At 61.2% G+C, this 24,706-nt stretch overlaps 1 protein-coding gene across 2 annotated transcripts in view; it reads left to right on the plus strand.

The window, feature by feature from the left end:
* The first annotated feature begins 4,312 nt into the window (after nt 1–4,312).
* Nucleotides 4,313–24,706, plus strand: part of NEURL4 (neuralized E3 ubiquitin protein ligase 4) — a 79,030-nt gene continuing 58,636 nt past the window's right edge. For both annotated transcript variants that reach the window (XM_071800140.1, XM_071800141.1), the window contains exons 1-6: nt 4,313–4,587; nt 12,969–13,443; nt 16,605–16,670; nt 17,793–17,971; nt 22,398–22,509; nt 23,649–23,737. In XM_071800140.1, the coding sequence (XP_071656241.1) occupies nt 4,333–4,587; nt 12,969–13,443; nt 16,605–16,670; nt 17,793–17,971; nt 22,398–22,509; nt 23,649–23,737 (1,176 nt within the window). In that variant the 5' untranslated portion in view covers nt 4,313–4,332. The remainder of the gene's footprint in view (nt 4,588–12,968; nt 13,444–16,604; nt 16,671–17,792; nt 17,972–22,397; nt 22,510–23,648; nt 23,738–24,706) is intronic.

The following is a 24,706-nucleotide window of genomic DNA, read 5'->3' on the forward strand; positions in this document are numbered from 1 at the left end:
GGGGCAAGGGATGGGGGTGGGATGGGGGGCAAGGGATGGGGGGTAAGGGATGGGGGGTGGGATGGGGGGTGGGATGGGGGGGCAAGGGATGGGGGGTGGGATGGGGGGTAAGGGGTGGGGGGTGGGATGGGGGGTAAGGGATGGGGGGTGGGATGGGGGGTGGGATGGGGGGTAAGGGGTGGGGGGTAAGGGGTGGGGGTTAAGGGATGGGGGGCAAGGGATGGGGGGTGGGATGGGGGGCAAGGGATGGGGGGTGGGATGGGGGTGGGATGGGGGGGGCAAGGGATGGGGGGTGGGATGGGGGGTGGGATGGGGGGGCAAGGGGTGGGGGGTATGGGATGGGGGTGGGATGGGGGGTAAGGGATGGGGGGTAAGGGATGGGGGGTGGGATGGGGGGTAAGGGATGGGGGGTGGGATGGGGGGGGCAAGGGATGGGGGGTGGGATGGGGGGTAAGGGATGGGGGGTAAGGGATGGGGGGTGGGATGGGGGGTGGGATGGGGGGCAGGATGGGGGAGGGATGGGGGGCAAGGGATGGGGGGTACGGGGGGGGGGCAAGGGATGGGGGGCAAGGGGTGGGGGGGAAGGGATAGGGGGTGGGATGGGGGGTGGGATGGGGGTGGGATGGGGGGCAAGGGATGCGGGGTAAGGGATGGGGGGTGGGATGGGGGGTAAGGGATGGGGGGGCAAGGGATGCGGGGTAAAGGATGGGGGGTGGGATGGGGGGTGGGATGGGGGGCAAGGGATGGGGGGCAGGATGGGGGGCAAGGGATGGGGGGTAAGGGATGGGGGGTGGGATGGGGGGTAAGGGATGGGGGGGTAAGGGATGGGGGGTGGGATGGGGGGTGGGATGGGGGGCAAGGGATGGGGGGTAAGGGATGGGGGGTAAGGGGTGGGGGGTGGGATGGGGGGTGGGATGGGGGGTAAGGGGTGGGGGGAAGGGATGGGGGGTGGGATGGGGGGGCAAGGGATAAGGGGTGGAATGGGGGGTGGAATGGGGGGTGGGATGGGGGGGGTGGGATGGGGGGTAAGGGATGGGGGGTAAGGGATGGGGGGTGGGATGGGGGGTGGGATGGGGGGTAAGGGATGGGGGGTAAGGGGTGGGGGGTGGGATGGGGGGTGGGATGGGGGTGGGATGGGGGGTAAGGGGTGGGGGGGAAGGGATGGGGGGTGGGATGGGGGGTGGGATGGGGGGGCAAGGGATGGGGGGTGGGATGGGGGGTGGGATGGGGGGTGGGATGGGGGGTGGGATGAGGGGGTGGGATGGGGGGTGGGATGGGGGGGCAAGGGATGGGGGGTGGGATGGGGGGTGGGATGGGGGGTAAGGGATGGGGGTGGGATGGGGGGGGCAAGGGATGGGGGGTGGGATGGGGGGTAAGGGATGGGGGGTAAGGGGTGGGGGGTGGGATGGGGGGTAAGGGATGGGGGGTAAGGGGTGGGGGGTGGGATGGGGGCTGGGATGGGGGGTAAGGGGTGGGGGGTGGGATGGGGGGTGGGATGGGGGGGGCAAGGGATGGGGGGTGGGATGGGGGTGGGATGGGGGGTAAGGGGTGGGGGGTGGGATGGGGGGCAGGATGGGGGGGCAAGGGATGGGGGGTGGGATGGGGGGTGGGATGGGGGGTAAGGGGTGGGGGGTGGGATGGGGGGTGGGATGAGGGGGGAAGAATGGGGGGGCAAGGGATGGGGGGCAAGGGATGGGGGGTGGGATGGGGGGGCAGAATGGGTGGTAAGGGATGGGGGGGCAAGGGATGGGGGGCAAGGGATGGGGGAGGGATGGGGGGCAAGGAGTGGGGGGTAAGGGATGAGGGGTGGGTGGGGGGGGCAAGGGATGGGGGGTGGGATGGGGGGTGGGATGGGGGGGCAGAATGGGGGGGCAAGGGATGGGGGGCAAGGGATGGGGGGCAAGGGATGGGGGGTGGGATGGGGGGGCAGAATGGGTGGTAAGGGATGGGGGGGCAAGGGATGGGGGAGGGATGGGGGGCAAGGAGTGGGGGGTAAGGGATGAGGGGTGGGTGGGGGGGGCAAGGGATGAGGGGGCAAGGGATGGGGGGGGCAGGATGGGGGGCAAGGGATGAGGAAGGGATGGGGGGCAAGGGGTGGGGGGGATTTGGGGGGCAGAATGGGGGGTATTTGGGAGCAGAATGGAAGGCAATGGGGGGCGGGATGGGGGGAATTAGGGGGCAGGATGGGGGGGATTCGGGGGGCATCGGGGGGAGCACTGGGGGGTGGGATGGGGGGATGGGGGGAATTAGTGGGCAGAATGGGGGGGGATAGAGGGCGCGATGGGGGGGATTAGGGGGCAGGATGGGGGGCGGAATGGGGGGGAATTGGGGGCAGAATTGGGGGGAATTAGGGGGCAGAATGGGGGGCAGAGTGGGGGGGATTTGGGGGGCAGAATGGGGGATTTGGGGGGCAGAATGGGGGGGATTAGGGGCGGGATGGGGAGGAATTAGGGAGGGGGATGGGGGGGTTGGGGGATGTTGGGGGGCACTGGGGGGAGGGACTGGGGAGATTTGGGGGCGGGATGGGGGGGAATAGGGGGCAGAATGGGGGGGATGTTGGGGGGCACCGGGGGGGGACTGGGGGGGATTTGGGGGGCGCTGGGGGGCGGGATGGGGGGGATTTGGGGGGCAGGATGGGGGGGGTGGGGGCAGCTTGGGGGGGGGCAGGATGGGGGGGTCCGGGATGGGGGGGCGGGGCTTGGAAGGGCGGGGGTTGGAAGGGGCGGGGCTTGGAAGGGGCGGGGGTTGGAAGGGGCGGGGCTTGGAATGAAGGGGCGGGGCTTGGAAGGGGCGGGGCTTGAAATGAAGGGGCGGGGCTTGGAATGAAGGGGCGGGGCTTGGAAGGGGCGGGGCGATGGGGTCGTGAATATAATTGGGCAAACACTCAAGGCAAACGTTAATTAAACACTTAATGAGGTAACTGATGAAGTAATCGATCATGTAATTGACGATGTAATTGGCACCATCATTAACGGATACCCGCTAAAATAATTAGTGAGATAATTAATAAAATAATTAATGAGATAATCAAATAATGAAGAGATTAAGGAAAAAATTGCCTAATTAATGGCATCACTAACGAAATAATTGATTAAGGCCTCGATGAAATAATTCGTGCAAATACTGATGAAAAACTTGATGGAATAATCAATGAAGTAATTGGCGGGTGATTAATGGACTAATTAATGAGTGAATTGATCGACCCCTTGGTGAAACAATTAATGAAGGGGTTAATGAAACAATGGGGGAAATAATTAATGAAGCAATTAATGAATCAATTAATGAACCCATTAATGAATTAATTAATGGATCAGTTAACCGAACAATTAATTAAATCGTTAACGGTATGATTGATGAAATAGTTAATTAAAGAATTAACGAAATAGTCGATTAAAATGCTGATTAAAGTATCAATGACGTGTTCAATAAAATACTTGATAAAATAATTAAAAAGCTATTTAATGGGCTAATTAATACAGCACTTAACGCCGTTAATTTACCGCTAATTAAGCCACAAACCCCCTCTAATCATCATATAACAACAAATTAATTACGGCGTATTAAGAAGCAGCAACTTGCAAACGCTTTATCTGCCTGATTAATGACCTCCCGGCGCTAATTAACCCGCTCCGAGCCCCGTAATTAACGCAGTTTCGTTACGGCGCTTTAATTAACGGCGGCTCCCCCGCGTTGCCGGGCAGGGCTGGGTCGCCATGGCAACCGTGAAGCGCCGCTGTGCGGTGGTTGCCACACTGCCGTAAAGCGACGGGGGGGGTGCCACACTGCCGTAAAGCTCGAGGTGGGGGGGGGTGCCACACTGCCGTAAAGCGCCGCAAAACAACCGCTCGCTAATCACGATACCACATTAATTACAGCGTGTTAATAAACAACGCCATGGAAGCGCTTTATTAGCCTTATTAATGACCTCCCGGCGCTAATTAACCCCCTCCAAGCCTCGTAATTAAGGCAGCTTCGTTGCGGCGCTTTAATTAACGGCGGCTCCCCCGCGTTGCCGGGCAGGGCCGGGTCGCCATGGCAACCGTTGCCCGGGCGTGAAGCGCCGCGGTATGGGGGGGTGCCACACTGCCGTAAAGCGCCGCAAAATCCACTCGGCGCTCGGCGTGGGGGAGGGGGAAGGGAGGGAAAGTGGGGGGAGGGCGTGGGGGTCGCATGGGGAAAGGGGGGAAGGGGAAATAGGGGGGAAATGAGGGGGAAATAGGGGGGGAAAAGGGGGAAATGGTGTGGCGCCACACCGCCGTAAAGCGCGGCCGCGCAGGCGCGGCGGGAAGCGTCGCGCGGGTGTCGCGCTGAAGGGGAAGGGGCCGCGGCCCGATGGCGATGGCGGCGCCGGGAGGCGATGGGGCCGGTTCGGAACCGGGGGGGCCCCGTTCGGAACCTGGGGGGCCCCGTTCGGAACCCGGGGGGCCCGGGGAGCTGCACCCCCGCACCGGGAAGCTGGTGTCGCTGTCCCAGGGCGGCCGGAGCGCGGCCCGGGCCCAACCGGGCCAGGAGTTCAACCACGGGCTGGTGCTGAGCCGGGAGCCGCTGCGGCCCGGCCGGGTCTTCACCGTGCGCATCGATAGGAAGGTGGGGGGGGCACTGGGAGGGACTGGTTTGGGCTGGGAGGGGATTGGGAGGGACTGGGAGGGGATTGGGAGGGGATTGGGGGGGACTGGGAGGGGAATGGGGGGGGCTGGGATGGACTGGAAGGGGATTGGGGGGGGCTGGTTTATACTGGGAGGGGATTGGGGGGGACTGGGTTGGACTGGGAAGGGAATGGGGGGGACTGGTTTATACTGGGAGGGGATTGGGGGGGACTGGGTTGGACTGGGAAGGGAATGGGGGGGACTGGTTTATGCTGGGAGGGGAAGGGGGGGGACTGGTTTATGCTGGGAGGGGAAGGGGGGGGACTGGTTTATACTGGGAGGGGATTGGGATGGACTGGGAGGGGATTGGGGGGGACTGGTTTATACTGGGAGGGGATTGGGAGGGACTGAGATGGGAATGGGGGGGTCCGGTTTATACTGGGAGGGGAATGGGGGGATCCGGTTTATACTGGGAGGGGAATGGAAGGGACTGGTTTATACTGGAAGGGGAAGGGGGGGACTGGTTTATACTGGGAGGGGAATGGGGGGAACTGGGATGGACTGGGAGGGGAATGGGGGGTCCGGTTTATACTGGGAGAGGATTGGGGGGGACTGGGGTGGACTGGGAGGGGAATGGAGGGGTCTGGTTTATACTGGGAGGCGAATGGGGGGGATTGGGATGGACTGGGAAGGGAATGGGGGGGAACTGGTTTATACTGGGAGGGGATTGGGGGGGACTGGGATGGACTGGGAGGGGAATGGGGGGGAACTGGTTTATAGTGGGAGGGGATTGGGAGGGACTGGGAGGGGATTGGGGAGGACTGGTTTATACTGGGAGGGGAATGGGGGGGAGTGGTTTATACTGGGAGGGGAATGGGGGGACTGGTTTATACTGGGAGGGGAAGGGGGGGGACTGGTTTATGCTGGGAGGGAAATGGGGGGGACTGGTTTATACTGGGAGGGGATTGGGGGGGACTGGTTTATACTGGGAAGGTAATGGAGGGACCCGGTTTATACTGGGAGGGGAATGGAGAGGAGTGGTTTATACTGGGAGGGGAATGGAGAGGAGTGGTTTATACTGGGAGGGGGATGGAAAAGGCTCATTTATACTGGGAGGGGAATGGAGGGGACTGGTTTATACTGGGAGGGGAATGGGGCGAACTGGGATGGATTGGGAGGGGAATGGGGGGGGACTGGTTTATACTGGGAGGGGACTGGAAGGGCAATGGAGGGGACTGGTTTATACTGGGAGGGGAATGGGGGGGACTGGGATGGACTGGGAGGGGAGTGGGGGGCACTGGTTTATACTGGCAGGGGAGTGGACGGGACTGGTTTATACTGGGAGAGGAATAGGGAGCAGTGGTTTATACTGGGGGGACACTGGGAGGGGATTTAGGGGGCGCTGGGCTGGACTGGGAGGGGAATGGGGGGCACTGGTTTATACTGGGAGGGGAATGGGGGTGACTGGTTTGGACCGGGAGGGGAATGGAGGGGACTGGAGAGGAATGGGAGGGGAATGGGGGGCACTGGTTTATACTGGGAGGGGGTTGGGAGAGACTAGAGAGCACTGGGAGGGGATTTGAGGGGCGCTGGGATGAACTGGGAGAGGAATGGGGACACTGGTTTATACTGGGGGGCACTGGGAGGGGATTTGGGGAGCACTGGGGAGGAACTGGTTTGTACTGGGAGAGGAATGGGGGGCACTGGGGGAACTGGGAGAGATATGGGAGGGACTGGGATGGACTGGGAGGGGAATGGGGGAGACTGGTTTATACTGGGAGGGGAATGGGCACTGGTTTGGACTGGGAGGGGATTTGGGAGGCACTGGGAGGGGAATTGGGGGCACTGGTTTATACTGGGGGGGAACTGGGAGGGGATTTGGGGAGCACTGGGATGGACTGGGAGGGGCCTGGTTTATACTGGGAGGGACTGGGATGGGACTGGAGAGGCCTGAGGGGAACTGGGAGGGACTGGTTTATACTGGGAGGGTGTTTGGGGGGCACTGGGATGGATTGGGAGGGGAATGGGGGGGACTGGTTTATACTGGGAGGGGACTGGGGGGCTACTGGGAGGGAGTGGGAGGCAATTTGGGGGGCACTGGGATGGAATGGGGGGAACTGGGAGAGGATTTGGGGAGCACTGGGGGAGATTGGGGGGTACTGGGATAACTGGGGGGGTACTGGGGTGGAACTGGGGAAGGGGGTACTGGGGATACTGGGGGGACTGGGAAGGGGGTACTGGGGATACTGGGGGGACCATCACATCAGGGTCCCCCAGTGGGGGGGTGACACCCTTGACCTCCCATTCATCCCCCAATTTCTTTATCGGAGACACCCCCCCCGCCCATTTTATTCCCCCCCCCCCCATTTTATTCCCCCCCTCCCATTTTATTCCCCCCCCCCCCATTTTATTCCCCCCTCCCATTTCCCCCATAACCCCATTTCTTACCCCCCTGACCCCCAATTGTATTTGTGCCCCCCCCAGATCAACTCATGGAGTGGTTGCACCCCCCATTCATTCATCCATTCCCCCCCATTCATTCATTCATTCATTCCCCCCTATTTCTCCCCATTAATCCCCATCAGGGACCCCTTTAACCCCCCATTTCTCACCCCCCTGGCCCCCCCATTTCATTCTTGTCCCCCCCCAGGTGAATTCATGGAGCAGCTCCATTCATCCATTCCCCCTCATTCATTCATTCATTCCCCTCATTTCCCCCATTCATTCATCCATTGTCCCCCATTGCCCCCCCCATTCGTTCATCCATTGCCCCCCATTCATTCATCCATTGCCCCCCATTCCCCCCATTCATTCATCCATTGCACCCCATTCCCCCCATTCATTCATCCATTGCCCCCCATTCCCCCCATTCATTCATCCATTGCCCCCCATTCCCCCCATTCATTCATCCATTGCCCCCCATTCCCCCCATTCATTCATCCATTGCCCCCATTCATTCATCCATTGCCCCCCATTCATTCATCCATTGACCCCCATTGCCCCCCATTCATCCATTCATTGCCCCCCATTCCCCCCATTCATTCATCCATTCCACCCCATTCATTCATCCATTGCCCCCCATTCATTCATCCATTGCCCCCCATTTCCCCCCCATTCATTCATCCTTTCATTGCCCTCCATTTCCCCCCATTCATTCATTCATTCCCCCCCATTCATCCATTCATTGCCCCCCGTTGCCCCCCATTCATTCATCCATTGCCCCCCATTCCACCCTATTCATTCATTCCCCGCATTCATTCATCCATTCCCCCCATTCATTCATCCATTGCCCCCATTCATTCATCCATTGCCCCCCATTCATTCATTCCCCCCATTCATTCATCCATTGCCCCCATTCCCCACCCATTCATTGCCCCCCATTCCCCCCATTCATCCATTCATTGCTGCTCATTCCCCCCCATTCATCCATCCATTGCCCCCCATTCCCCACCCATTCATTCATCCATTGCCCCCCATTTATTCATCTATGCCCCCCCATTCATGCATCCATTCCCCTCATTCCCCCCCATTCGTTCATCCATTCCCCCCATTCTCCTCCATTCATTCATCCATCCATTCCCCCCCATTCATCCATCCATTCCCCCCCATTCTTCCATCCATTCCCCCCCATTCATTCATTGCCCTGAATTTCCCCACCAGGCGCCCCTTTACCCCCCAATTCCCCCCCTTTAACCCCCCCATTTCCTTCTTGCCCCCCAGGTGAACTCGTGGAGCGGCTCCCTGGAGGTGGGGGTCACGTCCCTGGACCAATAACCCCCCCATTCACCCCATTACTCCCCACCAGGCACCCCTCTAACCCCCCAGTTCCCCCCTTTAGCCCCCTATATTTTCATCCCCCCCAGGTGAACTCATGGAGCAGCTCCATCCCCCATTGCCCCCATTCATTCATCCATTGCCCCCCATTCCCCCCATTCATTCATCCATTGCCCCCCATTCCCCCCATTCATTCATCCATTGCCTTCCATTCCCCCCCATTCATTCATCCATTGCCCCCCATTCATTCATCCATTGACCCCTATTGCCCCCCATTCATCCATTCATTGCCCCCCATTCCCCCCCATTCATTCATCCATTACCCCCATTCATTCATCCATTGCCCCCCATTCATCCATTCATTGCCCCACATTCCCCCCATTCATCCATCCATTGACCCCCATTGCCCCCCATTCATCCATTCATTGCCCCCCATTCCCCCCATTCATTTATTCCCCCCCATTCATTCATCCATTGCCCCACATTGCCCCCCATTCATTCATCCATTCCACCCCATTCATTCATCCATTGCCCCCCATTCATTCATCCATTGCCCCCCATTCCCCCCATTCATTCATCCATTGCCCCCCATTCCCCCCATTCATCCATCCATTGACCTCCATTGCCCCCCATTCATCCATTCATTGCCCCCCATTCCCCCCCATTCATTCATCCATTGCCCCCATTCATTCATCCATTGCCCCCCATTCATTCATCCATTGCCCCCCATTCATTCATCCATTCCCCCCCATTCATTCATCCATTGCCCCCCATTCATTCATCCATTCCCCCCCATTCATTCATCCATTCCCCCCCATTCCCCCCCATTCATTCATCCATTGCCCCCCATTCATTCATCCTTTCATTGCCCCCCACTGCCCCCCATTCCCCCCCATTCATTCATCCATTGCCCCCCATTTCCCCCCCATTCATCCATCCATTCCCCCCCATTCGTTCATTCATTGCCCCCTTATTCTCCCCCATTTCCCCACCAGGCGCCCCTTTACCCCCCAATTCCCCCCCTTTAACCCCCCCATTTCCTTCTTGCCCCCCAGGTGAACTCGTGGAGCGGCTCCCTGGAGGTGGGGGTCACCTCCCTGGACCAATAACCCCCCCATTCACCCCATTACTCCCCACCAGGCACCCCTCTAACCCCCCAGTTCCCCCCTTTAACCCCCTATATTTTCATCCCCCCCAGGTGAACTCATGGAGCAGCTCCATCCCCCATTGCCCCCATTCATTCATCCATTGCCCCCCATTCCCCCCATTCATTCATCCATTGCCCCCCATTTCCCCCATTCATTCATCCATTGCCCCCCATTCATTCATCCATTGCCCCCCATTCCCCCCATTCATTCATCCATTGCCCCCCATTCATTCATCCATTGCACCCCATTCCCCCCATTCATTCATCCATTGCCCCCCATTCCCCCCATTCATTCATCCATTGCCCCCCATTCCCCCCATTCATTCATCCATTGCCCCCCATTCATTCATCCATTGCCCCCCATTCCCCCCATTCATTCATCCATTGCCCCCCATTTCCCCCATTCATTCATCCATTCCCCCCATTCATTCATCCATTGCCCCCCATTACCCCCCATTCATCCATTCATTGCCCCCCATTCCCCCCCATTCATTCATCCATTGCCCCCCATTCATTCATCCATTGCCCCCCATTCCCCCCATTCATTCATCCATTGCCCCCCATTTCCCCCATTCATTCATCCATTGCCCCCCATTCATTCATCCATTGTCCCCCATTCCCCACCCATTCATTCATCCATTGCACCCCATTCCCCCCATTCATTCATCCATTGCCCCCCATTTCCCCCATTCATTCATCCATTGCCCCCCATTCATTCATCCATTGCCCCCCATTTCCCCCATTCATTCATCCATTGCCCCCCATTCATTCATCCATTGCCCCCCATTCCCCCCATTCATTCATCCATTGCCCCCCATTCCCCCCCATTCATTCATCCATTGCCCCCCATTCCCCCCATTCATTCATCCATTGTCCCCCATTCCCCACCCATTCATTCATCCATTGCCCCCCATTCCCCCCATTCATTCATCCATTGCCCCCCATTCCCCCCATTCATTCATCCATTGCCCCCCATTCCCCCCATTCATCCATCCATTGCCCCCCATTCCCCCCATTCATTCATCCATTCCCCCCATTCATTCATCCATTGCCCCCCATTACCCCCCATTCATCCATTCATTGCCCCCCATTCCCCCCCATTCATTCATCCATTACCCCCATTCATTCATCCATTGCCCCCCATTCATTCATCCATTGCCCCCCATTCATTCATCCATTGCCCCCCATTTCCCCCATTCATTCATCCATTGCCCCCCATTCATTCATCCATTGCCCCCCATTCCCCCCATTCATTCATCCATTGCCCCCCATTCCCCCCCATTCATTCATCCATTGCCCCCCATTCCCCCCATTCATTCATCCATTGTCCCCCATTCCCCACCCATTCATTCATCCATTGCCCCCCATTCCCCCCATTCATTCATCCATTGCACCCCATTCCCCCCATTCATTCATCCATTGCCCCCCATTCCCCCCATTCATCCATCCATTGCCCCCCATTCCCCCCATTCATTCATCCATTGCCCCCCATTCCCCCCATTCATTCATCCATTCCCCCCATTCATTCATCCATTGCCCCCCATTACCCCCCATTCATCCATTCATTGCCCCCCATTCCCCCCCATTCATTCATCCATTACCCCCATTCATTCATCCATTGCCCCCCATTCATTCATCCATTACCCCCCATTGCCCCCCATTCATTCATCCATTGCCCCCCATTCCCCCCATTCATTCATCCATTGCCCCCCATTCATTCATCCATTGACCCCCATTCCCCCCCATTCATCCATTCATTGCCCCCCATTCCCCCCCATTCATTCATCCATTACCCCCATTCATTCATCCATTACCTCCCATTCCCCCCCATTCATTCATCCATTCCCCCCCATTCATTCATCCATTCCCCCCCATTCATTCATCCATTCCCCCTCATTCATTCATCCATTACCCCCATTCATTCATCCATTACCCCCCATTGCCCCCCATTCATTCATCCATTGCCCCCCATTCATTCATCCATTGCCCCCCATTCATTCATCCTTTCATTGCCCCCCATTCCCCCCCATTCATTCATCCATTGCCCCCCATTCATTCATCCTTTCATTGCCCCCCATTCCCCCCATTCATTCATCCATTCCCCCCATTCTCCTCCATTCATTCATCCATCCATTCCCCCCATTCTTCCATCCATTCCCCCCCATTCATTCATTGCCCTGAATTTCCCCACCAGGCGCCCCTTTACCCCCCAATTCCCCCCCTTTAGCCCCCCCATTTCCTTCTTGCCCCCCAGGTGAACTCGTGGAGCGGCTCCCTGGAGGTGGGGGTCACGTCCCTGGACCAATAACCCCCCCATTCACCCCATTACTCCCCACCAGGCACCCCTCTAACCCCCCAGTTCCCCCCTTTAGCCCCCTATATTTTCATCCCCCCCAGGTGAACTCATGGAGCAGCTCCATCCCCCATTGCCCCCATTCATTCATCCATTGCCCCCCATTCCCCCCATTCATTCATCCATTGTCCCCCATTCCCCCCCATTCATTCATCCATTTCCCCCCCATTCATTCATCCGTTGACCCCCATTGCCCCCCATTCATTCATCCATTGCCCCCCATTCCCCCCATTCATTCATCCATTGCCCCCCATTCATTCATCCATTGCCCCCCATTCCACCCCATTCATTCATCCATTGCCCCCCATTCATTCATCCATTGATCTCCATTGCCCCCCATTCATCCATTCATTGCCCCCCATTCCCCCCATTCATTCATCCATTCCCCCCCATTCATTCATCCATTGCCCCCCATTCATTCATCCATTGCCCCCCATTCCCCCCATTCATTCATCCATTGCCCCCCATTCCCCCCATTCATTCATCCATTGCCCCCCATTCCCCCCATTCATTCATCCATTGCCCCCCATTCCCCCCATTCATTCATCCATTGACCCCCATTCCCCCCATTCATTCATCCATTGACCCCCATTGCCCCCCATTCATCCATTCATTGCCCCCCATTCCCCCCATTCATTCATTCCCCCCCATTCATTCATCCATTGCCCCACATTCCCCCCCATTGATTCATCCATTGCCCCCCATTCTCCCCCATTCATTCATCCATTGCCCCCCATTCTCCCCCATTCATTCATCCATTGCCCCCATTCCCCACCCATTCATTGCCCCCCATTGCCCCCCATTCATTCATCCATTGCCCCCCATTCATTCATCCATTGCCCCCCCATTCATTCATTGCCCCCCATTCCCCCCCATTCATTCTTTCATTGCCCCCCATTCTTTCATTCCCCCCCATTCATTTATCCATTCCCCCCCATTCATTCTTTCATTCCTCCCCATTCATTTATCCATTCCCCCCCATTCCTCCATCCATTCCCCCCCATTCATTCATTCATTGCCCCCTTATTCTCCCCCATTTCCCCACCAGGCGCCCCTTTACCCCCCAATTCCCCCCCTTTAACCCCCCCATTTCCTTCTTGCCCCCCAGGTGAACTCGTGGAGCGGCTCCCTGGAGGTGGGGGTCACCTCCCTGGACCCCGCCGCCCTTCAATTCCCCAGCAGCGCCACGGGGCTCCGGGGGGGCTCCTGGGTGGTCTCGGGGTGCTCGGTGCTGCGCGACGGCCGCTCCCTCCGCGAGGATTTCGGACCGGACCTGGACGTTTTGGGGGAGGGGGACAGGGTGGGGGTGCAGGTGACGACGGGGGGGGAGCTTCGCCTTTGGGTGAACGGGCGCGATTGGGGGGTGGCGGCCTCCGGCGTCCCCCCCCGCGTTTGGGCCGTGGTTGATCTCTATGGGAAGTGCACCCAGGTGACCGTGGTGCCGCACGAGGGGGGGGACGATGGCGATGGGGGGGCGGGGGGGGCAGATGGGGACAACGGCGGCGAGGACGACGGTGACAACGCCACCCCCCCCGCGCCGCCCCCCCCGCCGCCTGTGATGGCCGGGGGGAATAATCTGCCTGGTAAGGGGGGGGGTTGAGGGTTATTGGGGGTGGGTTTGGGGGTTATTGGAGGGGATTTGGGGGGCTGGGGGTGATGGGGAGGGGGTTTTGGGGCATTTTGGGGGGGGGGAGGGGGGTCTGGGGGTGTTGAGGGGGATTTGGGGGGGGTGGGAGGGGGAATATGAGGGATTTGGGGGGTGGGGGAGGGGGATTATGGGGGGGTTTGGGGAGCTGGGGGTGGTGGGGAGGGGGTTTTGGGGGGGATTTGGGGGGCTGGGGGTGATGGGGAGGGGGATATTGGGGGGGATTTGGGGGGCTGGGGGTGATGGGGAGGGGGTTTTGGGGGGGATTTGGGGATAATTGGGGGGCTGGGGAGGGGGATTGGGGGGCGATTTGGGGGTGGGTTTGGGGGGTTGGGGGTGGGGAGGGGGATTTGGGGGGGTGGGAGGGGGGATATGAGGGATTTGGGGGGTGGGGAGGGGGATTATGGGGGGGTTTGGGGGGCTGGGGGTGATGGGGAGGGGGATTATGGGGGGGATTTGGGGATATTTGGGGGGCTGGGGAGGGGGATTGGGGGCGATTTGGGGGGTGGGGAGGGGGATTTTGGGGGGGATTTGGGGGGCTGGGGGTGATGGGGAGGGGGTTTTGGGGGATATTGGGGGTTATTTAGGGGTGGGAGGGGGTCTGGGGGTGTTGAGGGGGATTTGGGGGGGTGGGAGGGGGGATATGAGGGATTTGGGGGGTGGGAGGGGGATTATGGGGGGGTTTGGGGGGCTGGGGGTGGTGGGGAGGGGGATTATGGGGGGGATTTGGGGATATTTGGGGGGCTGGGGAGGGGGATTGGGGGCGATTTGGGGGTGGGTTTGGGGGGTTGGGGGTGGGGAGGGGGATTTGGGGGGTGGGAGGGGGGATTTGGGGGGTGGGGAGGGGGATTTTGGGGGGGATTTGGGGGGCTGGGGGTGATGGGGAGGGGGTTTTGGGGGATATTGGGGGTTATTTAGGGGGTGGGAGGGGGTCTGGGGGTGTTGAGGGGGATTTGGGGGGGGTGGGAGGGGGAATATGAGGGATTTGGGGGGTGGGGAGGGGGATTATGGGGGGGTTTGGGGGGCTGGGGGTGGTGGGGAGGGGGATTATGGGGGGGTTTGGGGGGCTGGGGGTGATGGGGAGGGGATTTTGGGGGATATTGGGGTTATTTAGGGGGTGGGAGGGGGTCTGGGGGTGTTGAGGGGGATTTGGGGGGGGTGGGAGGGGGAATATGAGGGATTTGGGGGGTGGGGAGGGGATTATGGGGGGGTTTGGGGGGCTGGGGGTGGTGGGGAGGGGGATATTGGGGGGGATTTGGGGATATTTGGGGGGCTGGGGAGGGGGATTGGGGGCGATTTGGGGGTGGGTCTGGGGGGTTGGGGGTGGGGAGGGGGATTTGGGGGGTGGGAGGGGGGATTTGGGGGGTGGGGAGGGGGATTATGGGGGGGATTTGGGGGGCTGGGGGTGATGGGGAGGGGGGTTTGGGGGATATTGGGGGTTATTTAGGGGGTGGGAGGGGGTCTGGGGGTGTTGAGGGGGATTTGGGGGGGGTGGGAGGGGGAATATGAGGGATTTGGGGGGTGGGGAGGGGGATTATGGGGGGGTTTGGGGGGCTGGGGGTGATGGGGAGGGGGATTATGGGGGGGATTTGGGGATATTTGGGGGGCTGGGGAGGGGGATTGGGGGGCGATTTGGGGGTGGGTTTGGGGGGTTGGGGGTGGGGAGGGGGATTTGGGGGGGTGGGAGGGGGATTATGGGGGGGTTTGGGGGGCTGGGGGTGATGGGGAGGGGGTTTTGGGGGATATTGAGGGTTATTTAGGGGGTGGGAGGGGGTCTGGGGGTGTTGAGGGGGATTTGGGGGGGGTGGGAGGGGGAATATGAGGGATTTGGGGGGTGGGGAGGGGGATTATGGGGGGGTTTGGGGGGCTGGGGGTGGTGGGGAGGGGGATTATGGGGGGGTTTGGGGGGCTGGGGGTGATGGGGAGGGGGATTGGGGGGCGATTTGGGGGTGGGTTTGGGGGGTTGGGGGTGGGTTTGGGGGGTTGGGGGTGGGGAGGGGGATTTGGGGGGGGTGGGAGGGGGATTATGGGGGGGTTTGGGGGGCTGGGGGTGATGGGGAGGGGGATTTTGGGGGTGCTGGGGGGGTTACTGGGAGCACTGGGGTGTTACTGGGGGGTCACTGGGGTGTTACTGGGGTTACTGAGAGGGCACTGGGGGGTCACTGGGGGCTCACTGGTGTTGTTGAGAGGGCACTGGGGTGTTACTGGTGTTACTGGGAGGGCACTGGGGGGTCACTGGGGTTACTGGGAGCACTGGGGGGTCACTGGGGGTTATTGGGAGGGCACTGGGGGGATGCTGGGGGGTTACTGGGAGCGCACTGGGGTGTTATTGGGGTGTTACTGGGAGGGCACTGGGGGGTCACTGGGGTTACTGGGAGCACTGGGGTGTTACTGGGGGGTCAATGGGATGTTACTGGGATTACTGGGAGGGCACTGGGGGGTCACTGGGGTTACTGGGAGCACTGGGGTGTTACTGGGGGGTCACTGGTGTTATTGAGAGGGCACTGGGGTGTTATTGGGAGGGCAGTGGGGGGTCACTGGTGTTACTGGGAGCACTGGGGTGTTACTGGGGGGTCACTGGGGTTACTGGGAGCACTGGGGTGTTACTGAGTGGGTCACTGGTGTTACTGGGAGCACTGGGAGGGCACTGGGGTGTTATTGGGGTGTTACTGGGAGGGTACTGGGGGATCACTGGGGTGTTACAGGGAGGGCACTGGGGGGTCACTGGGGTTACTGGGAGCACTGGGGTGTTACTGGGGGGTCACTGGTGTTACTGGGAGGGCACTGGGGTGTTGCTGGGGTTACTGGGAGGGCACTGGGGGGTCACTGGGAGCACTGGGGGGTTATTGGGAGGGCACTGGGGGGACACTGGGGGGTTACTGGGGGCTCACTGGTGTTACTGGGAGGGCACTGGGGGGTCACTGGGAGCACTGGGGGGTTATTGGGAGGGCACTGGGGGGTTACTGGGGGCTCACTGGTGTTACTGGGAGGGCACTGGGGGGTCACTGGGGTTACTGGGAGCACTGGGGTGTTACTGGGGGCTCACTGGTGTTACTGGGAGGGCACTGGGGGGTCACTGGTCCCACTGCCCCCCCCCAGCGCTGCCCCCGGCCCCGCCCCGGCCCCGCCCGGACAAGTTTCCCGACAGCCTGGACACGCCCGAGGGTGAGTGACAGGGGGCGGGGCCTAAAGTGGGCGGGGCCTCCACGGGGGCGGGGCCACGCTCAGCCCCGCCTGCAGCTGGGAGGGGGTGGGGCTCTCAGAGGGGGTGGAGCTTTGTGGGTGGGGTGTCTTATGGGGGCGTGGTCTTGGCCAGAGTGGGCGTGGCCAACATTGGGGGTGGGGCTTTGCCATAAAAAGGGTAGGGGGCGTGGCCTGCCCCAGGGGGCGGAGCTTCAGCTCCCTTGCCATAATGATTGAATGGGGAGGACTCCTGGTGGGTGTGGCTTATTCAAGGGGGCGTGGCCTACAAGGGGCGGAGCTTTCCCTCCTCTTACAATGATTGGAAGGGGGGGTGTGGTGGTGTTCCCTGGTGGGCGTGGCCTGTTCAAGGGGCGTGGCCTGTCCCAGGGGGCGTGGCCTTCCCGGGGAGGCTGGAGCTTCTCCTCCCCTTGCCATAATGATTGAATGGGGGTGGGCGTGGCCTATTCAAGGGGGCGTGTCCTACCGCAGGGGGGCGGAGCTTCCCCTCCTCTTAGCACAATGATTGAAGGGGGCTCTATGTTTCCTGGTGGGTGTGGCCTATTCGAGGGGGCGGAGCTTCCCCTCCTCTTAGCATAATGATTGAAGGGGGCTGTGTGTCCCACGGTGGGCGTGGCCTATTTGAGGGGGCGTGGCCTACTCCAGGGGGCGGAGCCTCCGTTTCTCTTACCGTAGTGACTCAATACCTTATTTTAGAGTGGGCTTAGACTGTGGGGGGGCGTGGCCTATAAGGGGGCGGGGCTTCCCCTCCCTTGCCACAATGATTGAATGGGGGGGTGTTCCCGGGGGGGCGTGGCCTATTCAAGGGGTGTGTCCTATAAGGGCCACTCGGGGCGGAGCTTCCGCTTCCTTCCCATAATGATTGAATGGGGTGACCTTGGTGGGCGTGGTTTATCCAAGGGGGCGTGACCTACCCAAGGGGGCGTGGCCTACCCCAGGGGGCGTGGCCTCCCGCAGGGGGCAGAGCTTCCCTTCCTCACCATAAGGACCCAATAGGGGGTTCTTGGGTGGGTGTGTGCCTATGGTGGGCGTGGCCTCTTGGAGGGGGCGTGTCCCTGAGGTGGCCCCGCCCCCTCTCCCCATCAGGCGCGGCGTGGGCGGGGCCGGCGCTGTCCAATGAGGCGCTGCTGTTCCACGAGAAGTGCGGGGCGCTGATCAAGCTGAGCAACGGGCACAAGACGGCGGAGAGGAGGCGCCCGCTGGACGAGTTCAACAACGGCGTGGTGCTCACCAACCGGCCCCTGCGCGACGGGGAGATGTTCGAGGTGGGGTCCTGGGGGGGGTTATGGGGGTCCTGGGGGTCACTATGGGGGTCCTAGGGGGGTCCTGGTGGGAGTTATGGGCGTCCTCGGGGGGGTTATGGGGGTCCTTGGGGTCACTGTGGGGTCCTAGGGGGGGTTATGGGGGTCGTGGGGGTCACTATGGGGATCCTAGGGGGGGTTATGGGGCTCTTAGGAGGTCACTATGGGGATCCTAGGGGGGGTTATGGGGGTCCTGGGGGTCACTATGGGGGTCCTAGGGGGGTCCTGGTGGGAGTTATGGGGGTCCTAGGGGGGGTTATGGGGGTCTTAGGGGGGGTTATGGGGGTCATTGGGGTCACTATCGGAGTCCTAGGGGCGGTTATGGGGGTCCTGGGGGTCACTATGGGGGTCCTAGGGGGGTCCTGGTGGGAGTTATGGGCGTCCTCGGGGGGGTTATGGGGGTCCTTGGGGTCACTGTGGGGTCCTAGGGGGGGTTATGGGGGTCGTGGGGGTCACTATGGGGATCCTAGGGGGGGTTATGGGGGTCTTAGGAGGTCACTATGGGGGTCCTAGGGGGGGTTATGGGGGTCCTAGGGGGGGTTATGGGGGTCCTAGGGGGGTCCTGGTGGGAGTTATGGGGGTCCTAGGGGGGGTTATGGGGGTCTTAGGGGGGTTATGGGGGTCATTGGGGTCACTGTGGGGCCCTAGGGGGGTTATGGGGGTCCTGGGGGTCACTATGGGGGTCCTATGGGGGTCCTGGTGGGAGTTATGGGGGACCTAGGGGGGGTTATGGGGGTCTTAGGGGGGGCTATGGGGGTCCTGGGGGTCACTATGGGGGTCCTAGGGGGGTCCTGGTGGGAGTTATGGGGGACCTAGGGGGGGTTATGGGGGTCTTAGCGAGGGTTATGGGGGTCATTGGGGTCACTGTGGGGTCCTATGGGGGTTATGGGGGTCCTGGGGGTCACTAGAAGGGCCCTAGGGGGGGTTATGGGGGTCCTATGGGGGTCCTGTGGGGGGTTATGGGGGTCCTGGGGGTCACTATGGGGGTCCTAGGGGGTCTTATGGGGGTCCTGGGGGTCACTATGGGGGTCCTATGGGGGTCCGGTGGGAGTTATGGGGGTCCTAGGGGGGGTTATGGGGGTCTTAGGGGGGGTTATGGGGGTCCTGGGGGTCACTATGGGGGTCCTATGGGGGTCCTGGTGGGAGTTATGGGGGACCTAGGGGGGGTTATGGGGGTCTTAGCGAGGGTTATGGGGGTCATTGGGGTCACTATGGGAGTCCTAGGGGCGGTTATGGGGGTCGTGGGGGTCACTATGGGGATCCTATGGGGGGTTATGGGGCTCTTAGGAGGTCACTATGGGGATCCTAGGGGGGGTTATGGGGGTCCTGGGGGTCACTATGGGGGTCCTAGGGGGGTCCTGGTGGGAGTTATGGGGGTCCTAGGGGGTGGTTATGGGGGTCTTAGGGGGGGTTATGGGGGTCATTGGGGTCACTATCGGAGTCCTAGGGGCGGTTATGGGGGTCCTGGGGGTCACTATGGGGGTCCTATGGGGGTCCTGGTGGGAGTTATGGGCGTCCTCGGGGGGGTTATGGGGGTCTTAAGGGGGGTTATGGGGGTCCTGGGGGTCACTATGGGGGTCCTAGGGGGGTCCTGGTGGGAGTTATGGGGGACCTAGGGGGGGTTATGGGGGTCTTAGGGGGGTTATGGGGGTCATTGGGGTCACTGTGGGGCCCTAGGGGGGTTATGGGGGTCCTGGGGGTCACTATGGGAGTCCTAGGGGGGGTTATGGGGGTCCTGGGGGTCACTATGGGGGTCCTGTGGGGGTCCTGGTGGGAGTTATGGGGGACCTAGGGGGGGTTATGGGGGTCTTAGGGCGGGTTATGGGGGTCCTGGGGGTCACTATGGGGGTCCCAGGGGAGGTCCTGGGGGTCACTAGGGGGGTCCTATGGGGGGTTATGGGGGTCCTGGGGGTCACTATGGGGGTCCTAGGGGCGGTTATGGGGGTCCTAGGGGGTTATGGGGGTCCTTGGGGTCACTATGGGGGTCCTAGGGTGGATTATGGGGGTCCCTATGGGGGTCCTGTGGGGGGTTATGGGGGTCGTGGTGGTCCTATGGGAGTCCTGAGGGTCACTATGGGGGTCCTATGGGGGCTTATGGGGGTCCTAGGGGGGGTTATGGGGGTCCTGGGGGTCACTATGGGGGTCCTATGGGGGCTTATGGGGGTCCTAGGGGGGGGTTATGGGGGTCCTGGGTGTCACTATGGGGGTCCTATGGGGGCTTATGGGGGTCCTAGGGGGGCTTATGGGGGTCCTGGGGGTCACTATGGGGGTCCCAGGGGGGGTCCTGGGGTCACTATGGGGGTCCTATGGGGGTTTATGGGGGTCCTAGGGGGGCTTATGGGGGTCCTGGGGGTCACTATAGGGGTCCTAGGGGGGGTTATGGGGGTCCTGGGGGTCACTATGGGGAGTTATGGGGGTCCTGGGGGTCACTATGGGGGTCCTAGAGGGGGTTATGGTGGTCATAGGGGGTCACTTTAGGGGTCCTGGGGGGTTATGGGGGTCATTATGGGGGTCCTATGGGGGATTTATGGGGGTCCTGGGGGAAGTTATGGGGATCCTATGGGGGGATTTATGGGAGTCCTATGGGGGGAATTGGGGGTTTATGGGGGTGTTATGGGGGAATTGGGGTGGTTTATGGGGGTCCCGTAGTGTTTATGGGGGTCCTAGGGGGGTTATGGGGGTCCTGGGGATCACTGTGGGGGTCCTGGAGGGGGGTTATGGGATCCTATGGGGGGTTATGGGGGTCCTGGGGGGCTTATGGGGGTCCTATGGGGGTTATGGGGTTTCTGGGGGGTGTTACGGGGATCCTATGGGGGGGTTATGGGGGTCATTATAGGGGGTTATGGGGGTCCTAGGGGGGGTTATGGGGGTCCTGGGGGTCACTATGGGGGTCCTAGGGGGGGAATTGGGGTGTCCTGGGGGATTTATGGGGGGTGCTATGGGGGAATTGGGGTGGTCTATGGGGATCCTGGGGGGAGTTATGGGGGTCCTGGGGGGGTTGGGGGGGTCCTGGGGGAGTATCGGGGTCCTTATGGGGGTCCTGGGGGGATTTATGGGGATTCTATGGGGGTCCTAAGGGGGGTTTATGGGGGTCGGGGGGGGTTTATGGGGGTCCTGAGGGTCATTATGGGGGTGCTATGAGGTTCCTAGGGGGATTTTTGGGGGTCCTATGGGGGTCCTGGGGGTCATTATGGGGGTCCTGGGGAGAGTTATGGGGGTCCTGGGATAATTTAGGGGTTCATAGGGGGGTCCTGGGTTAATTTGGGGGTTCAGGGGGTCCCTGGTTCATTGGGGGGGTCCCTGGGTTAATTTGGGGGTTCAGGGGGTCCCTGGTTCATTGGGGGGGTCCCTGGGTTAATTTGGGGGTTCAGGGGGTCCCTGGTTCATTGGGGGGGTCCCTGGGTTAATTTGGGGGTTCAGGGGGTCCCTGGTTCATTGGGGGGGTCCTGGGTTAATTTGGGGGTTCAGGGGGTCCCTGGTTCATTGGAGGGGTCCTGGGTTAATTTGGGGGTTCAGGGGGTCCCTGGTTCATTGGGGGGGTCCCTGGGTTAATTTGGGGGTTCAGGGGGTCCCTGGTTCATTGGGGGGGTCCCTGGGTTAATTTGGGGGTTCAGGGGGTCCCTGGTTCATTGGGGGTGTCCCTGGGTTAATTTGGGGGTTCAGGGGGTCCCTGGTTCATTGGGGGGGTCCTGGGTTAATTTGGGGGTTCAGGGGGTCCCTGGTTCATTGGGGGGGTCCTGGGTTAATTTGGGGGTTCAGGGGGTCCCTGGTTCATTGGGGGGGTCCTGGGTTAATTTGGGGGTTCAGGGGGTCCCTGGTTCATTGGGGGGGTCCTGGGTTAATTTGGGGGTTCAGGGGGTCCCTGGTTCATTGGGGGGGTCCCTGGGTTAATTTGGGGGTTCAGGGGGTCCCTGGTTCATTGGGGGGTCCCTGGGTTAATTTGGGGGTTCAGGGGGTCCCTGGTTCATTGGGGGGGTCCCTGGGTTAATTTGGGGGTTCAGGGGGTCCCTGGTTCATTGGGGGGGTCCCTGGGTTAATTTGGGGGTTCAGGGGGTCCCTGGTACATTGGGGGGGTCCCTGGGTTAATTTGGGGGTTCAGGGGGTCCCTGGTTCATTGGGGGGGTCCCTGGGTTAATTTGGGGGTTCAGGGGGTCCCTGGTTCATAGGGGGGTCCTGGGTTAATTTGGGGGTTCAGGGGGTCCCTGGTTCATTGGGGGGGTCCTGGGTTAATTTGGGGGTTCAGGGGGTCCCTGGTTCATTGGGGGGGTCCCTGGGTTAATTTGGGGGTTCAGGGGGTCCCTGGTTCATTGGGGGTCCCTGGGTTAATTTGGGGGTTCCGGGGGGGTAATTTGGGGGTTCAGGGGGTCCCTGACCCCCCCGTCCCCCCCAGATCCGCATCGACAAGCTGGTGGACAAATGGTCGGGGTCCATCGAAATTGGGGTGACCGCCCATAACCCCAATAGCCTGGAGTACCCGGCCACCATGACCAACCTGCGCTCCGGTCAGAGCCCCCCCAAAATGGGGGGGACCCCCCCAAATTATAGGGACCCCACCGAACTTGGGGTGCCCCCCACACCCCCCCAAAAGACCTTTGGGATGCTCCAAATATGCTTAGAATAGGAGGTTGGGGGGCTCCCCGGACGCCTGGGTCCCTTCCCAAGACCCCCCCCAAAAACCCTGGGACCACCCCCAAAATTATGGGGACCCCCCCAAACTTTGGGTCCCCCCATAACCTCTTGGGACTCCCCATATACCCTTAAAAAAGGGGTGGTTGGGGCTTCCCGGACGCCTGGGTCCCTTCCCAAGACCCCCCCTAAACCCCTGGGACCCCCCCCTAAATTATGGGGACGCCCCCTAAATTATGAGGACCCCCCCCAAACTTGGGGTGCCCCCAAAACCCCCTGGGACTCCCCATATACCCTTAAAAGGGGGTTGGTGGGGGCTTCCCGGACGCCTGGGTCCCTTCCCAAGATCCCCCCCTAAACCCCTGGGACCCCCCCCCCAAAATTATGGGGACCCCCCCAAACTTGGGGTCCCCCCATAACCTCTTGGGACTCCCCATATATTCTTAAAAAAGGGGTGGTTGGGGCTTCCCGGACGCCTGGGTCCCTTCCCAAGACCCCCCCCTAAAAACCCTGGGACCCCCCCCAAAATTATGGGGACCCCCCCTAAATTATGGGGACCCCCCCCAAACTTGGGGTGCCCCCAAAACCCCTTGGGACTCCCCATATACCCTTAAAAGGGGGTTGGGGGGGGCTTCCCGGACGCCTGGGTCCCTCCCCGGACGCCTGGGTCCCCCCCGGACGCCTGGGTCCCTTCCAAGTGGGGGTCAGGACCCCCCCAAAATAACCCTGGGACTCCCCAAATAGCTTTAGAAAAGGGGGTGGGGGGGGCTCCCCGGACGCCTGGGTCCCTCCCCGGACGCCTGGGTCCCCCCCGGACGCCTGGGTCCCTTCCAAGTGGCGATCAGGACCCCTCAAAATAACCCTGGGACTCCCTAAATCCCCTTCAAAAAGTGGCTTGGGGGGGGGGTTCCCCGGACTCCTGGGTCCCCCCCGGACGCCTGGGTCCCCTCAGAGTGGGGGTGGGGCCCCCCCGGACGCCTGGGTCCCCCGGTTTATCCCCCCTCCCCCCCCCCAGGTACCATCATGATGAGCGGCTGTGGGATCCTGACCAATGGGAAGGGGACGAGACGCGAATATTGCGAGTTCAGCCTCGACGAGCTGCAGGTGACCCCCCCCGCACCCCCAAAATCATGGGGACCCCCCCCGGGACCCCCCCACATCATGGGGACCCCCCCCAGAAAACCCCAAATCCAAGGGACCCACTCAAAACCCCTTGGGACCCCCAAATGCAAGGGACCCCCCCCAGAACCCCTTGGGACCCCTAAATCCAAGGGACCCCCCCAAAACACCTGGGGACCCCCCAAATCATGGGGACCCCCCCCCGGGACCTCCCAAATCATGGGGACCCCCCAGGACCCCCCAAAATCGAAAGGACCCCCCCCAGAAATCCCCAAATCCAAGGGACCCCCCTCTAAAACCCCTTGGGACCCCTAAATCCGAGGGGAAGCCCCCAAACTCTCCCAGGACCCCCCCAGAAACCCCTAAATCAAGGGGACCCCCCCAGAAATCCCCAAATCCAAGGGACCCCCCCCAAAACCCCTTGGGACCCCCAAATCCAAGGGACCCCCCCAAAACACCTGGGGACCCCCAAATCCAAGGGACCCCCCTCCAGGACCCCCCAAATCAAGGGGACCCCCCAGGACCCCCCAAAATGCAAAGGACCCCCCCAGAAACCCCCAAATCCAAGGGACCCCCCCCAAACCCCTTGGGACCCCCAAATGCAAGGGACCCCCCCAAAGCACCTGGGGACCCCCCAAATCATGGGGACCCCCCCCCCCCGGGACCTCCCAAATCAAGGGGACCCCCAGGACCCCCCAAAATGCAAAGGACCCCCCCAGAAACCCCGAAATCCAAGGGACCCCCCCCCAAAACCCCTTGGGACCCCCAAATCCAAGGGACCCCCCCAAAGCACCTGGGGGCCCCCAAAATCATGGGGACCCCCCCAGGGACCCCCCCACATCATGGGGACCCCCCCCAGAAAACCCTAAATCCAAGGGACCCTCCCCCAAAACCCTTTGGGACCCCCAAATCCAAGGGACCCTCCCCCAAAACACCTGGGGACCCCCAAATCAT

Source organism: Patagioenas fasciata, chromosome 29 (genome assembly GCF_037038585.1).
Source record: "Patagioenas fasciata isolate bPatFas1 chromosome 29, bPatFas1.hap1, whole genome shotgun sequence".
NCBI classification, from domain to species: Eukaryota; Metazoa; Chordata; class Aves; order Columbiformes; family Columbidae; genus Patagioenas; species Patagioenas fasciata.